The sequence below is a fragment of the Scleropages formosus genome, chromosome 15 (assembly GCF_900964775.1).
Source record: "Scleropages formosus chromosome 15, fSclFor1.1, whole genome shotgun sequence".
NCBI lineage: Eukaryota > Metazoa > Chordata > Actinopteri > Osteoglossiformes > Osteoglossidae > Scleropages > Scleropages formosus.
In genome coordinates this window covers 7685667-7701725 of record NC_041820.1, presented here as the reverse complement: position 1 = coordinate 7701725, position 16059 = coordinate 7685667, and the positions used below count along the sequence as shown (strand labels likewise).

At 46.3% G+C, this 16059-nt stretch overlaps 1 protein-coding gene across 1 annotated transcript in view; it reads right to left on the bottom strand.

The window, feature by feature from the left end:
- Positions 1-20: 20 nt before the first annotated feature.
- The window catches only part of LOC108941892 (uronyl 2-sulfotransferase), a 35144-nt gene continuing 19105 nt past the window's right edge, over positions 21-16059 (bottom strand). The window contains exons 2-8 of the mRNA XM_029258333.1: positions 14428-14471; positions 14004-14159; positions 12179-12258; positions 11819-11972; positions 4325-4422; positions 3884-4041; positions 21-2118 (exon numbers count right to left, since the gene is read on the bottom strand). Of these exons, the coding sequence (XP_029114166.1) occupies positions 1826-2118; positions 3884-4041; positions 4325-4422; positions 11819-11972; positions 12179-12258; positions 14004-14159; positions 14428-14471 (983 nt within the window). The 3' untranslated portion in view covers positions 21-1825. The remainder of the gene's footprint in view (positions 2119-3883; positions 4042-4324; positions 4423-11818; positions 11973-12178; positions 12259-14003; positions 14160-14427; positions 14472-16059) is intronic.

Below are 16059 nucleotides of genomic sequence, written 5' to 3'. Positions count from 1 at the left end.
ATAAGTTACATACATTAAAATACATGATGATGGTTTTTATTCTTATTCAATGTTTCTACTGTATTATTTTGCTCTTGCAACAGAAATCCAGTGGCATTTGAAATCTCACTCCTGCCCTGTGGAAATTCACCAGGCACCAATAGAAAAGTATCTGACGAATGCCGAAGTACATTTTGGAAAATATATATCTTCCTTTTCTCCTGAGAAACATGTCTATAATGTAAGGTATACATTTAATAAATTAAACAGTATAAGATATTTGGGGAAGGGGGGACAACACAGAATACACCAGACTGACATGATGTATGGGAAGCACATTTATACTGTATGACATCATTATGTGCCAACTTCTCCTGATGCTCCGTGATGCTGCTTTGTGACCTTTGATGGTGTTTGTAGTGATGGCTGTCAATTCTGATCAAGTCAAGTAGGTTCTGGGTTGGCATGTTGGAGCAGCGTGTAGCTCTGGTACCTCACAGCTCCTGGGATTTGTGATTGGAGGCGGGTTCCAACCGAACTCAGTTTGTATGGACTTTATATGTTCTCCCCGGGTTCATGTGGGTTTTCTCCAGGTGCTCTGGTTTCCTCCCACAGTCCAAAGACATGATTCAGGTGAGCCGGTGACTCTAAATTGCCCCCAGTGAGTGCATGATTGTTCTGCGATGAAGTGCTGTCCCTTCTAGGCTGTACCCTGACTAGCGTAATGCCCTGTGCTTCCAGGATTGACTCTGGACCACCATGACCCTACTTTAGAAAAAGCGGTTATTGACAGTATTTTGATGTAACTAAGTTGACAACCGGTTTTTCACTGGGTAGGATCTCACTTTCTCCTTGAACGTTCAATACCTGGTCTTTGCCACGTATATAAAAATACACTCGAATTTTCAATAATTTCAGGCGTAAGCATCTTGGCTACATAACACAAAAATTTCTGGTCATGTAAACGTATTTACCATGCTATTCGTTTTTTATCCAAAGCAACCTGTGCGCCCTTTAGTTTTTGCAGTTTTGCTTATTCGTGAAACGTACGTAGATATTTATGTGAAGATCGCTGCTCAAGGAACAGCAAATCAACCTGTTCCTGGGAGTGCAGGTCACATAAGTGCTCAGAATGTGGTTTTCTGTTTTTCGGAGGAGCAGCAGCCTGAGGCCGGCGGAGAAGAGAGTGTTGAGATGAACGCTTGAGTTCGGAGTGAATTAGCGTCTCTGACTGCGAGATACAAATGTGCTTCACCTTGGTGACCGCAACACTATTCGTAGGAACTCAATCAAACGAGATGTCAAAGTCACAGGCTTTCCCATGGCTGCAATCTGTATTGCAGGTGCAGAGTTCAAAGTTCAGACGACCGCAGTGCTTCTAATTTAGAGAACGAGTCGGTCAGTCGATGCTCCCATCAGGACACGCTCCATGTCTCTTCCAATAACATGGGCTATTTTTGTAGCTGAAGTGAGCAGAAGCCCCATGAAGGTCCTCGAGAACTCCCACAGAAAGGCTTTCACTTGAAGGATCACCATCCTGCCTGTTGGACGTGCAGTACCATGTTCCAAATTTCCTACAGCCTCCTCGCAGTGATGACAGTCAGTTGAGTCCTAGTTATGTCCACCTCACTGCGAGAGATCTGCATTGGACACTTTCTTCAGTGTCCTTTTCATAAATAGACAGCGTAAGGTGGTTACTGCACTTTGAAGTCCATTCTTTGCACACGCTCATGCCTGTCAGTAAGGAAGTCCGTCTGCGGGCGCACAGATCCGTCTTCTGCATGCTCCTATCTAGGAGCCGGAGCCCCCGGTTTTTGAGCGTGTCCTGGTTGTCGACATCACGGGTTCACGGCTGCACCAGCCAGTTGTGAGCATCCTCCAGGTCTTCATCCTCCTCCAGCTCCTCCTCCAAGTCGGCATCCTGCGTCGCAGGGGGCAGGTTGAGCAGGAAGCTGGGCTGCGGGGCGGACGGCGCGGTCGACTTGAGCCCGATCTTCTTCTTCATGAGGTGGAACTGGTCCCGGATGAAGTAGTAGAAGTCGTACTCGTACTTCATGCGCTGGTACAGCACTTGCAGGGCCCTCAAGGTGGGCATGTGCTTCTTTACGGTACCAGTCATGTTTCCCAGCTTCCTGTAATCTGCACAGCGGGAAAAGGAAACGGTTCTCAGATGCGCTGCAACAGACACTACACTGAAAGTACAAACCCTGACACTGCGCTTTTATCCTATACCTGCTAGACAGGTGGTAGCGTAGTGATTAGAGCTGCTACTTTTGGACCCAAAAGGTCACAGGTCAATTCCCACCTCCAGCTGTAGTACCCTTGAGTAAGTTACTTACCCTAAATTGCTCCAGTAAAAATTACCCAGCTGTATAAATGGGTAAATGATTGTAGGTAGAATAACATTGTATGTCGCTTTGGAGAAAAGTCTCAGATAAATGAATAAATGCACCTATAACCCGCTTATACTGCTTTACCCATTTATTATAGGTGATAGGTTTTACTGTATCAATTCAAGGTAAGGACCTTGCTCAAGGGCAGGTCCTACAGCAGGAGGTGGGATTCAAACCCGCACCCTTCAAGTCCAGAGGACGCAGCTCTAACCGCTACGCCACCTGCTGCCCAAGTTACGACGAACATTCTGTCTATGAGTGAAGGGTCACCGTGGCGCACGGACAACAGCTGGAGACCCGCTTCATGTTGTACGTGTGGTACGACTTGTAGTCTGTACTCCTACGAAAGGCCCGTGGATTGAGAATCCGATGGCGAGAGCGCAGTATGAAGGGATCTCTGAGATAGAGACGTACCTCCACCTAGTGTATAGGACCGAGTGCTGCACTCACTACATTCTAACCTCGTGGAGAAAAGTGTAAGCGAACTCCTTGTTCTGTGTGTTGTAATGAAACGAAGCTCCACCCGCCTCTTTGGCACTGCAAAGTACGCGCTTGTTTTAAATGACTGCACGCTGCGCATTTTTGGCGATGAAAAGCAACAGCTTCATTTGAGAAACATCGCCATGACAACATAATTTCCACAGGGCTGCGGTGTGAGCTGAGTGAGCATGACTGCACTTTCTCCACCGTTCCCAGTAATCAGACACTCCTTAGTGATACATCGGTGAAATCGACACGTTTTTCTCAGGATGTTTCCAGAAAACATGAACATCAGTGCATATGGTGAAGGAAACAAACTGCACTTAAGAGTCACATCTGCAGCTGTGTCTCTGTCTCCTAATGTAAAGCACAAATTGTATTTTCCATGAGCTGTACGTCGCTTTGGAGAAAAGCATCTGCTAAATGAATACATGCAAACGTAAAATGGAAAGCAGTTAAGAGTACAGTTTTGCGACATTGCGGTCATTACTGATCTGAGTTTTGCTATGAACCAAATGACAACATCTGAACATATTGGAATTTTTGAAGTTAACAACAAGCGTAACATTATTACTCTTACTATTTTTCTTTTTGTGTGCGCGCACCCTGTAGTCCAGTCCAGGTTGTACCTTTCGTCACACTGTATGCTTCAGGGATAGGCTCCGGACCACCACAACCCTGCATTAGGACACGTACACTACATTTATTTGCCGCTTTTCTCCAAAGCAACTTACAATGGTAATGTACCTACCATTATTTACCCATTTTACAGTTTGGTAATTTTAGTAGAGCAATTTAGGGTAAATACCTTGCTAAAGGGTACTTCAGCTGGAGGTGGGATTTAAACCTGTGACCTTTGGGTCCCAAGGCAGCAGCTCTAATCAGTACACTACCAGCAGACAAGTGCTTGTTGATAGTGAATGAATTCTTTGCTTTTGACACTTACATTTTACATCAAGGGCATTAGACACCTCAAAGAACAGCGAATTCAGCCTTAGAAACACGACCCCCGCTGAAATAGAATGCGTCACCTGGGCTTTTGTAGATGCTCAGCACGTCTGAGAAGAAGTGTGGCAGAAGACGTTCCAGCAACAGGAGCACATCTTCCAGCTCCTCCAGGATCCCCACCAGAAGGTAGTTCTCCAAGACGTTCTTCTTGGCTCGTTCCAAGGCCCAGACGCCGGGTTCTCTGCATCATGGGTACGTTCATATAAAGAGCGGTGAGGGGAAGCGGTCTAGTGCAGTCTCTCCCCCTCCTGTGCTCTTTAGTCGTGCGCTCGCTGGGCAGGAATCGGGCCAAGGCCTCTTGAACATGACATAAAGCGCAGGCCCAGCTGCAAAGTGATCACTTCCCAAGTGGGGAACTCATTAAAAACTGTGAGGATATGGATCTCAACCTTTCATACTGCTATATAATATATATATACACACAGTATGTCTTACTTCCTGCATGCATGTGGAGAAGAGCCTACCGGCACTGCGGATGCTGCCCACAGAAATAGGGAATGATGTAGAAGAGTCGGGGATTGGAACATTCTGGGTAATTCTCCAGAATACAAACGTTGATGTCCTAGGAGAGGCGGGGGGGGAAGAAAAAAAAGGAGGAGGACGTGAGCCAGTCAGCTTTTCACACGTACACAACTGGGAGTGGAACTCTGAAAGAAAGCCTAAACCGTCCTCTACTGCATTCTCTCAGATGCAAGTGTAAAAACATGGGATTCCTGCAGTTACTGAAAATTACTTGTGTACTTCGCTGTGCCGCATTGGATTAATCGCGTCCACTTCCTGCACTCTTCTGCTGGAACAGTCGAAACAAAGCAAACAAAAGCTGTTTTCACTCGAATGATTTCCTTCCTCACTAGTAGTGGTGGTGTTATTATTATTAAGTCTGGTAATTATAATACTAAAATTCCAATCACAAAAATGCTGAATAAAAGTAGCCAATTAAATTTTCAGGGACACTGTTGAAAAAAAGTTTGTTTTCCACTATTTACCACCATGCAAATGGAACATGGTAACAGTACTGCGGTACAATTCACAGTGTGCTGCTGAAGGGAAAAAAAAAGGTGAGCAGTCCTCCCTGGGGGGAAAGAAAATTTAAAAAAATGATACACATGAACTGAAACAAACCAAGTGAACTAAGGGCTATGTAAACAACAGCTGGAAGACGTGACTCTGGAATTCTGGAACGTTCTGGATGGATTTCGTGCGTCCTGTAAACCTGCAGGTCGAGTCTCGCACAAAGGATCACTACTGCAGTAGTTTCCATACAGCGATGTGTCTTTGAACCAGATTAACGTTTCGGTAAACTTTTCTTACATCTCAGCCAGTGACGGTAACGCCGCTGCACTTCAGCAGGTGTTAATGCCGCACCGTCGTCTGCTCTCTGACACAAGTACGGCTGGGAGAAGCACTTTCGACATCAGTTCCTCGGTTTCCTCTACGCGTTGAGCATCTGCGCTTTGTCAAAATGCCCTTTCAGTAAAAGGAAGGTGCTGAAACGAGTGGTGCAAAAGCCTCTCGGTTATATTTAGAGACTCTTAAAGGTCCAACCGTTGAAGTACATCCAAGAGTAGCGTCCCGGGTTCAGGGAAAGTGCTGATTCTCGAAAAGTGTGGCCACCATGAGCATGTTTCCAGCTCCTTGAGCACTTTGTCATTTTCATCCAATGCCTATTTGTACCCAAACTGTACACTAATTAATACTCTTTGCATTTTGCTTTATTCCTTTAGCAGATACTTTCCTCCAAAGCGATGTACAACCCAGAGTAAACAAACGTGCACCACACACTATATATATACTGTATATATACACACAGACACACATTATATATATATATAAAATGCACCTATATTACATGTATTACAACAAACACATTTTATATATTAGTATATTAAATATATTATTATTATACATTATTATTACTATATTATACATATACACTGATCAGCCAAAAGATTAAAACCACCTGCCCAATTGTGCAGGTCCCCCTTGTGCTAACAAAACGGCTCTGACCCACCAAGGCAAGGACTCCACAAGACCTCTGAAGGTGTTCTGTGGTATCTGGCACCAAGACGTTAGCAGCAGATCCTTTAAGTCCTGTAAGTTGCGAGGTGGGGTCTCCATGGATCGCACTTGTTTTTCCAGCACATCCCACAGATGCTCGATCGGATTGAGACCTGGGAAATTTGGAGGCCAAGTCAACACCTTGAACTCTTTGTCATGTTCCTCAAACTATTCCTGAACAATTTTTGCAGTGTGGCGGAGCTCATTATCCTGCTGAAAGAGGCCACTACCATTAGGGAATACCGTTGCCATGAAGCGGCGTGGGTGGTCTGCAACAGTCTTTAGGTAGGTGGTACGTGTCAAAGTAACATCCACGAGTGCCAGGACCCAATGTTTCCCAGCAGAACATTGGCCAGAGCATCACACTGCCTCCACCAGCTTGCCTTCTTCCAGTAGTGCATCCTGCTGCCATCTCTTCCCCAGGTAGACGACTCACGCCCCCGGCCGTACACATGATCTAAAAGAAAACGTGATTCATGAGACCAGGCCACCTTCTTCCATTGCTCCAGGGTCCACTTCTGATGCTCACGTCCCCATTGTAGGCACTTTCGGCGGCGAACAGGGGTCAACACGGGCACTCTTGACTGGTCTGCGGCTACGCAGCCCCATACGCAGCAAATTGTGACGCACTTGTGTGTTATGACACCTTTCTATCATGGCCAGCATTAAGGTTTTCAGCAATTTGTGCTACAGTAGCTTTTCTGTGGGATCGGACCAGACGGGCTAGCCTTCGCTCCCCACGCACGTCAATGAGCCTCGGGCGCCCATGACCCTGTTGCCGGTTCACCGGTTGTCCACTTTTGGTGGGTACTAACCACTGCATACCTGGAACACCCTACAAGGCCTGCCGTTTTGGAGATGCTCTGACCCACTCTTCTGGCCTTCACAATTTAGTCCTTGGCAAAGTTGCTCAGATCCTCCCACTTACCCATTTTTCCTGATTCCAACACATCAAATTCAAGAACTGACTGTTCACTTGCTGCCTAATATATCCCACCCCTTGACAGGTGCCATTGTAACGAGATAATCAATGTTATCACTTCACCTGTCAAGTGGTTTTAATGTTTTGGCTGATCGATGTATGTATATTACATATATATAATATTCTGTATGTTGTTGTTGTTTGGTGCCGTTGAGTCGATGTCAACTCATGGCGACTCTATATAGAATATGGACAACTCTCCATAATGTATACTACACACACACACACACACACACACACACACACACACACACACACACAGAGTGTATTATGCACTCATTTCTCCCACTAAAGCGATGGGTGGATTCTCAGTTAAGACCTTTAGAAAAGAAACTACAGTAAAAGGAAGAAATTGTTCCATATGAACCCAGTCTGAGCTGCTTTTCCCCAGTGCCACTGGAGTCACTTGGTGAGTGAACACGTCCTCCAGTTCCCTGCAGCGCGAGACCAACAAGACACCACGTCCCATCAGATATGCACGCACACACCATCGCACCAGCGTCACCACAAAAATTACACACTTTGCTGGAGCCCTTATATCCCAGATGTGCGACCGCTAGTACAAAGATGAAGAAGGTTCATCTCTGTAATTCCACACTGATGTCACTTGGTGGCGCAGTTCACTTGTGACCTTCACTCGTATCGTCTGGCAGAGGACACCCGAATGACTGCGAAACGAACCGCAGCGTTTGCACAATAAGCGTGGAGGGGAGGAGGAGACGCAGAGCTCCCCTGGACCTTCGACACACCGAACACAAGGTCCCTCTCAGCGAGGGGAGACAAAACCCAGACCCACACACACTGTGGTCAGTTTAGAAGCTTATCGCCCGCCAAGACCGACTGCTCGGCTCGCTGCAGCTACAAATGTTAGATAACGACAAAGTGCCAATAGATCAGTAAAACAGAGTACAGACTAAGCGGTCGTACATTTACCTCACAGCATCAAGATGCTGTATTTATAACTCTTTGTAGAGGAATAAAGACCGAGCAGGTTTGCAGGGTCGCTCCGCTTCTGTTTTCGGGATACAGTGTGTTACAGCACCGTTTTTCCAGGTCACCCGAAACATGTCTTTGGACTGTGGGAGGAAACCAGAGCACCCGGAGTAAACCCACACAGACTGAGTGCGATTCGAAGCCGGATCGAAACCCACAGCTCAGGTGCGGCGAGGCACCCGTCTCTACTGTCATCTGACACTGCGTGTCAAATGTGAAAGGAAATGAGAGCGTGAGATAAAAATACACTGACAACTAAGCGAATGTAGAGAAAATCATGTTTTGCTCACGTCTACTAATTTCATCTCCAGGAACTGGAACTGTGACAGGCGGGAACGTAGCAGTGACTCACCGATGGTGGTTCCCTTTAGCCCCGAGTCAGCAGAACAGGAATGTGGGGGTGCCCGGTAATGACAGGCGTGTGATGGTGTACCAAGAGTTGCCCTCCCCTCCGAGCCCTTTATCGCGACCGTTTCCCCTGCGCCATTTCGCTCGGTTTGGGTCGCCCTCGACTCAGCAGCAAGAGGGAACTTCGGAAGTTGTTTTTATAGCAGGGCTCTGAGTTAAGTAATAATACAGACACAGCTTGCGTATGTTCTTGCAACGACAGCACAGAACAGAGAGAAAAAGACATCACATGTTATAAATGACAGTGAGAAGAGTTTATACCAAGGTGCTACCGTACTATTTAATACATAAACTGTGGAACTATGATTATTATTAACCATTATTTAGCTGAAGCCTTTGTCCAGGGTGACCTACAAGGTGACTAATAAGCTTTGTAGACACACAGTTTGATCGATCTTAATAATCCTGGTGATTATGACCACCGTTCCTCTTTGCCAACGTGGTTTATCCATGTTTGACATATGCTCTCCTTATTTTTGAGACTCTTCCACAACTATTTGTTCTCCTCGGAACTCAGTTTCCTCATGTTGCTGAAAAACACCATCTCCCAAAGTGCTGACTGTCAGCTGTGTGTGTGTGTGTGTGTGTGTTACATGTGACACACACTGCTAACTGGAAATCAGCCTAATATGACTGACCTTTGCAGCTGCTTTTTGTAAAGGGCATTTAGTAAATTTAAAGGTTACACTCCTCCTTCATGTGGTGCTTCTGCTATTTTGTCCAACCCTAACCCTTGATCGGGGGAGGGCTACTACAGCGGGAGTGCAACTGGACAATTCGAACCCGGGCCCTTCGATTGCAAGGCAACAGTGCCGAGCAGCCCGGTACCTAATGCCCTCGAGGATCTTCATCATCTTCGCCAGTAAAGTAAGAGAGCATTTCCTCCATTAGCAAAGCGCTGCCGGTCTCGCTGGAGCGCGTTGACGTTTCGCACCGCAGTGACGAAAGACGCAGGGCAGCATGGAGCATTTACCGCTTCGCTTTAATTTCCTGACAGGACGGGATATCGGGCTTAATCAGCCTTCTGCTCTCGCTACGTGTGCGTGGAACTAGCCTTCAAGGAAAACGGGAGGTGTGTAGCTGTCAAACAGGAAGTGCCCCGTGGAGGAGGACCAGATGGCCCGGCGCCCAGCTCCGCTCGCCTAGGGGCCCCTCTGCTGCAGCCAGCTTTGCGGAGCAGCTGGACTCACCGGAGGACACTTGTGGTCCAACGTGTGCATCGCTCTCTGTTTGGAAACACACGCGCATTCGGGATGTTTAAAAAAAAAAAAAACTTTTCTCGCACGGCCGACATCCCGCCTGGGCCGTAATGAGCGATGCAATAAAAGGCACCGGCGAAGGCGCCACGGGGAACGAGCAGAGATGTGACGCTAAAATGCGCCAAAGCCCCAGACCTCAGCTCGCAGCTCCGTGCAGACGGCTACAGACGCGACTACCGAACCGCCGTTCTTATTTATACACTACGCCCCCACCCCGCATGCCGAGAGCAGGGCCCGCAGCGACACAAAGTAAATTATAAACAACATTCACCCTGGCGGGCTGCCACCTTGGCCCTCCTTCATCTGTGTGTGTCACACTGGCCTCAGTGTGAACTAAATCATATATTCTGCAGTTTGAGTTATATCCCTTAATTCGAGTCGTCCTTTGTGCTTAAAAACGTCTGCGATGGATCCTGTCATTTGCAGAACGCTCGTAAAGAGCTGTGCAGACTGTCGCTTGTCGGCGCAAGTCATACAAGCGCAGTTAGTCTGCTAGGCACCCAAACAAAGCTAATTGGTTAGTTCAGGAAATTGTGAACTGCAATATATGTTTTCGTATAACTGGAATGAAACACCCGAGAGAAATAAAAGCGGTTATCGAATGACTTCTACATGTATTCTGCCTCCAAAATTACAGCTTTATAGGCATCATAATATCCTGACAATAAGCAGGGTAACTGGCACAATGCACCGCAGAAAGCTCTGCAAATGTGTGTGTGATTTGTGTCTGTGTAAGCTGCTTTAACCAGGCCATACAGACAGATGTTCAAACGCTGCTTTTAATCATTTCCACTTGTGCCTGGACTTTGTGCACCGGTGGCAACTGGGACCGGAGCTGGAAAAACACGCAGTATCATCTATCGCTATTCACGAGGGCGGTTATGAGGGTTCGATTCGACGTTCGCACCGCTCTGCTGCGGGAGGCTCGCTCGGTGGCCGCACGGAGCCACGGGCCGCTTCGCAGGCCAGCCAGCTCTGCCTGCCGCTGGATTTAAAGAGCCGCGACCCTTAAGAGCGAACGCCTGTCGAACACATAATTCACGTGTCAGGGTTACGCTCTACCGAAGAGCTTGCGTCTGTACTGAGGGTTAGACGATCACGGTTTTCGGCTGTGCTGGATCTAAGTTTGGCACTAAACGTGCATTAGATGGAAGTTTTTTAAATAAACGTACTTTTGATGCGGTAAAATCCGTTGGTTTTAAAAAGCGCAGGAGATGAATACAAAAATACAAGAAGCTTCAGCCTTAGATGTTCATGAAGCTCAAAGACAGCTAAACTGATCCATGCGCAACTTCCTCTTTCTATTCTTTTGAGTTCACTAAATTTTAGCCAGTAAATGTCCAAAATCTATTTAAAATACAGTACAGGCGTCAATCCGGGAAGAGAGTCCTGTCCTAAGTCCACTTCATCATTTGTCGAAATCCCCTTTTACTACATTACTGCATATGAGTAATAAGCAATTAATAAGCATGAATGTTACATTGTATAACTGGGCTTTGTCATATTTTTTTCCTAATTTCACACATTATGCATGTCAAGTGCAGTACAATATAATCTCTATAAAAATACCTATAGAAATAGAATAAAATAAATACAGTACAGGAAATTATTTACAAAAACTGTTGCTAACATCATGTACTATTAGTGTGCTAGCCATTTTAAAAAAAAAATATTTCTTGCAAACAAACTGCAGTTGCTGTTAAGACACCCGAACACTGACACAGACAGACAATAAGAATTATGGCACCTTGTGGCAAAACTACCAGCCAGTGGTATCGTACAGCAGAAGGAGCAATTGTCCTTAGACCTCATGGTACTTAACAGTATTAAAAATAAGGTTAATTTACAGCCGCTGTAAGTCCGCGTGGTTCTAAGCCACGTATGTTAAGTCGAGGACTATCTATATAATAAAATATTCACTAAAATATTGCTTAAAACTATGCTACTTTTGTAAAGGTAACAATAACAAAAATAACACAAAGCATCAAGGTAAAGCGGAAATGTAATGTTCGATCACATTATGTGAGAAAGAAAATGATTCCTCTGCAGTGACCAGAGCCCAATTCTGAACCACTAAGATGCCCTGAAATTTAGGGAAAAGGCATTAATATTCCAGAAAGCCTGCAAACTTGTAGAGGCAGGGCAGCTTAATCTGAAAAATGTATTGTGAGGTAAAAGATATGAAGTAAAAAAAAAAGCAATGCTGCAGGGTGTTTGGCATGAAATGAAAGAGTAATTGGGAGGAAAATAGGTCTCACGAGATATCTCTCGAAATCTTTCATTCCAGGAGTCCGGATGAGGTGGTTCTGCTCTCCTCGCCAGTCTCCGAAACGGCGGAAGAAGTAGTTGGACAGGAAGCGGCTTATGGGATCCCTGATGATGTTGATGTACACAGGCTGTTCTATTCTAAACCTGTGAGTGAGGTGGGGGGGGGGGAAATCACGCTTATCTTTTCAGTCATGACAACACACGTGTCCTTTCTGTATTTTTAAATGACGCTTAACAGTGACATCAGATACAGATTTCACTCAAAGGTCCACATTGTGGCTCACATCAAAGTCTCTACAGGCCATAGCTTGTCACAGGACTGCAGAGGCATGGACATCTGGGAACTGTACCTTGAGAAGTTAAGAAAGTGCACGTGCCGGGTGAACAGGAATGGTTTTGGAAGGTTGCTGATATTTCTCATCAGGCCCACCTGAAAAGCAAGAACACCAAAGTCATCAACTACTCGGTGCAGGGTTGCGGTGGTCTGGAGCCTATCCTAAAAACACAGGGTACTAAGTAGGGTGCACTTTAGATGGGACACGAGCCCATCGCAGAGCAATCGCACATGTACATTCACGCACACACACACGCTAAAGACAAGAGTCACCAATTCACCTAAAACAAATGTCTTTGGAGTGTGGGAGAAAACCAGAGCACCCAGCGAAAACCCACACAAACATGTGGAGAGGGTAAACACTGCTATGCGAGTTATTAATATTATCTCATTATGCATACATTATATTTCACTTGAAGGTTTGACCTCTGGGCTTCATTTTACCAAAAAAAAAAAAAAAAAAAAAAAAAAACGGTTTGACGTCAGCCCCATGAAAACCGCTAAAAAAGCATGTGCCTGCGGCTCTGTGTATTCTTCGGTTATTTAATCGACATACATTAACTATAAATGACGACTGTAACTAGACGCTTATTCAAATAGATTCGCGGCAAAATGTTGTGAATACCGGATTTTGTCAACGTGTGAAAGAGGCCATTAAACGGGAGCGCAGCTCTACTGACAGGTACAGTAACAGGTCTGTGTCGCCAGTTGGGACAGCTCTCCGTTCCTGCCAGCGCTGGTAAATTTCCACGGCCCGGACCGGGCCCGATCCCCATAGTCCTTGTCCAACGTGCGGGGCCACGCAATTGGCCCATTGTTTACTCCCAGCAGTGTCTAATGAAATTAGTCCCCCCTTCCCCGCCTCGATTGTGATTGCGTGAGCAGACGGTGTCAGGGACACAAGGCCCGGCTTGTCAGCAGTTCTGGGTCGCGATGAATGGGCCGAAAGCGGCGCTGGGAGCGGGGGGTGGGGCGGGGAGTCGTCGATCGGCCGTCCAGAATTCCCGGCGGATTTGCCGCCCTAGGCTTTCCGAGCAGAGAGCTGTCGAAATGCGTAGGGTGGCTTCTCTCGAGCACAAGGGCAAAATAAATGGACAGAAACCATTTGGTCTCCTTGGGTGGAAAGGGGGAGGGGGGGTGTCGATAGCAGAAAAGGCTGCGGTAACACCCGAGGGCAGCGGCAGCGAGGACGCTCGGCGCAGGAAGTGCGAGTTTAGGGTCCGGGCGATGCCTGCTCCGTGAACTTCCTGTTCCTCTGGAAAGCGCTGAGAACGCGAAGTGCGAAGCGCACGGACAATTCGCCTTCAGCTCTGCGGATCCCTGCACGCCTCACTTCCAAGTCTCAAGGTGTTTACCTTGCTCACATTCGTACCGGCTGCATTTACACAGAATTATCCGTATGTTCAGTTAACCGGTAATCATACATTTACTTCATTAGCACTTCGATTAGTCATAAGACACTAAGTACAGATGACAGATAGTTGCGTCTCCATCGAAAACCACCCTGGAGAGCTCTGCCGTGTCCAGTCACGTCCTTTATGCTGACAGCTAATCCCCTTGGAGCTTTTTTTTTTTTTTTTATTTATTAAACGTTCCCTCCTGTCTGTTGCTCGAACTGTTATAATAACCATGAGCAATGGATCACAATGATTCGATCCTTCCCAGCTTTCGGTATTTAAGGATTTGTCGCCTAATTCATGTGAGAAACAGCTTGAGCAACACGGATTTCTCGCTGCGTATCTGCAGGAAGTGCCATCAACGTGACGCAGCCCGGGCATTCTCCGAAAAGAGGACCCGGGTGAGAGCAGTCCCACCCCCCTTCCAAGCGGCAGCCCGCTCACCTGCTCGTGCTTCGAGAGTCTAGTCTTGTTGTGGATGTCCGATGATACCAGGGTGAACTGGTGGCGCTCGGCCAGGACGCGGAGCAGAAGGACCACCGTCCGGCTGCCGCACTTTCCCACCCGGTTGTAGACCACCTGGCTGGGGAACGGCAGCACCTGGAGCGGGATGCCGCGGACAGCCGCCTCGTCAGAGGGGTCCGCGGTCACGCACCACAAAAGACATCGCCTGCCCAATTTCATTATGTCAACACACGGTTTAACTGTTAGACGTCCTCCTGTCCTTGGCCTCCAGGCCCTCAACCGTCTTCCCAGGTTACCCAACACTTGCGTGTGCTCGACATGGGAAGGACTGGAATGCTTGAAAGCGGTCGCTGTGCTAGCCACAAATAGAGAGGTGTAGTAGAAATAAAAAAAAAACACTTACTCTAGGGGGATAGGGTCCATGATCGTCGACAAAAGTAGATTCTCCTGCAAAAAGAGATGGCAAAAAAATCCATACGGGGAAGTTGAATACGCAAATATATAACTTTAAGGGAAATCCAAAAGAAAAAAAAGAGTCAAGCTTAAACTTTACACACACACACACACACACACACACACACACACACACACACACACACACACACACACACACACACACACACACACACACACACACACACCTTCAGAACCGCTTGTCCCATATGGGGTCACGGGGAACCGGAGCCTACCCGGCAACACAGGGCGTAAGGCCGGAGGGGGAGGGGACACACCCAGGATGGGACGCCAGTCCGTCGCAAGGCACCCCAAGCGGGACTCGAACCCCAGACCCACTGGAGAGCAGGACCCGGTTCAACCCACTGCGCCACCGCGCCCCCCTTAAACTTTACATTTACATTTATTCATTTAGCAGACACTTTTCTCCAAAGTGACGTACATCTCGCAGAAAAATACGAGTGCATTACATCAACAGAAAAAGAGACTCAGAGGCAGACGCGTGATTCTAAGCGCAGTTTTTTTGTTACATTCCACCGTACGATCCAACTTTACAATAAAACACCTATAATACAATCTATTTAAGTGCACAATAAACAGTTGGGTACAAAAATAAAGTGAAATATTCACTATAAAAAAAGCTTTACAACACCAGCATTACTTCCAGCTAAGTTAGAACTTACAGTATTTACTGCGTTGGTGTCCTTATATAGTGTAGTACTTTAAACACGACACCTTTGTACCCCGTTTCACCCTGTACTTGTGATATGATACTGACGATGATGATGATGATGATAAAAAGCTTCTACACATTTAAGGATCATTTGAAACCGACCTCCGTAACAGAAACTTACCATTAGTGAAACTCCATTCAATTTTGGAAATATTATGCAAGTATATTAAAAGTATCAGACTGCTGAATAAAATAAGAAGGAAGAGCACAGGCTGCACACAGATGATGCAAAAACAGCACAGGGCAAAAGTGACTCCTCACTGACATGCTTGAATCAAAACAAAACAGGAACCAGACAGCCGTAACATGTGCTGAGATTTTCCTTTGGCGCTGGATTGACAGTCTGGAATTTCATAAACATATACTTAGCGCAAACCATTTCATTTGCTTTATGAAATTGGTAATTTGGTAAGTATAAGTTAGAAGAAGGCAAAGCTTTAAAAACGTTTAAGTAAAATGAGTGCCGGCAGAAACGTCTCATTTTCTCGGATACATTTCACATACATTTATCTATAGGTGTGTTTAAATTTATTATACGGCCGTTCGTCACATAATGGGCTTCATTTGTTCCCTGAAACCACCTTGTTTAACAAAAATGGGAGGGGGGTGGAATTTTATGTTTAATGGAAAGAAAACAATTCCAGGACGAAAGCTGTCTCAAAATACAAAAATAAAAGGTATTTTATGTATGACCATGACAACACCAACATATTAATAATACACGCATCTGTAAATGACCAATAACCACTTAGAGTTACTGTTAGCGCTACTGCCTTTGGACCCAAAGGTTGCAGGTTCGATCCCCACCTCGAGCTGTAGTACCCTTGAGTAAAGTACTTTCTTACCCTA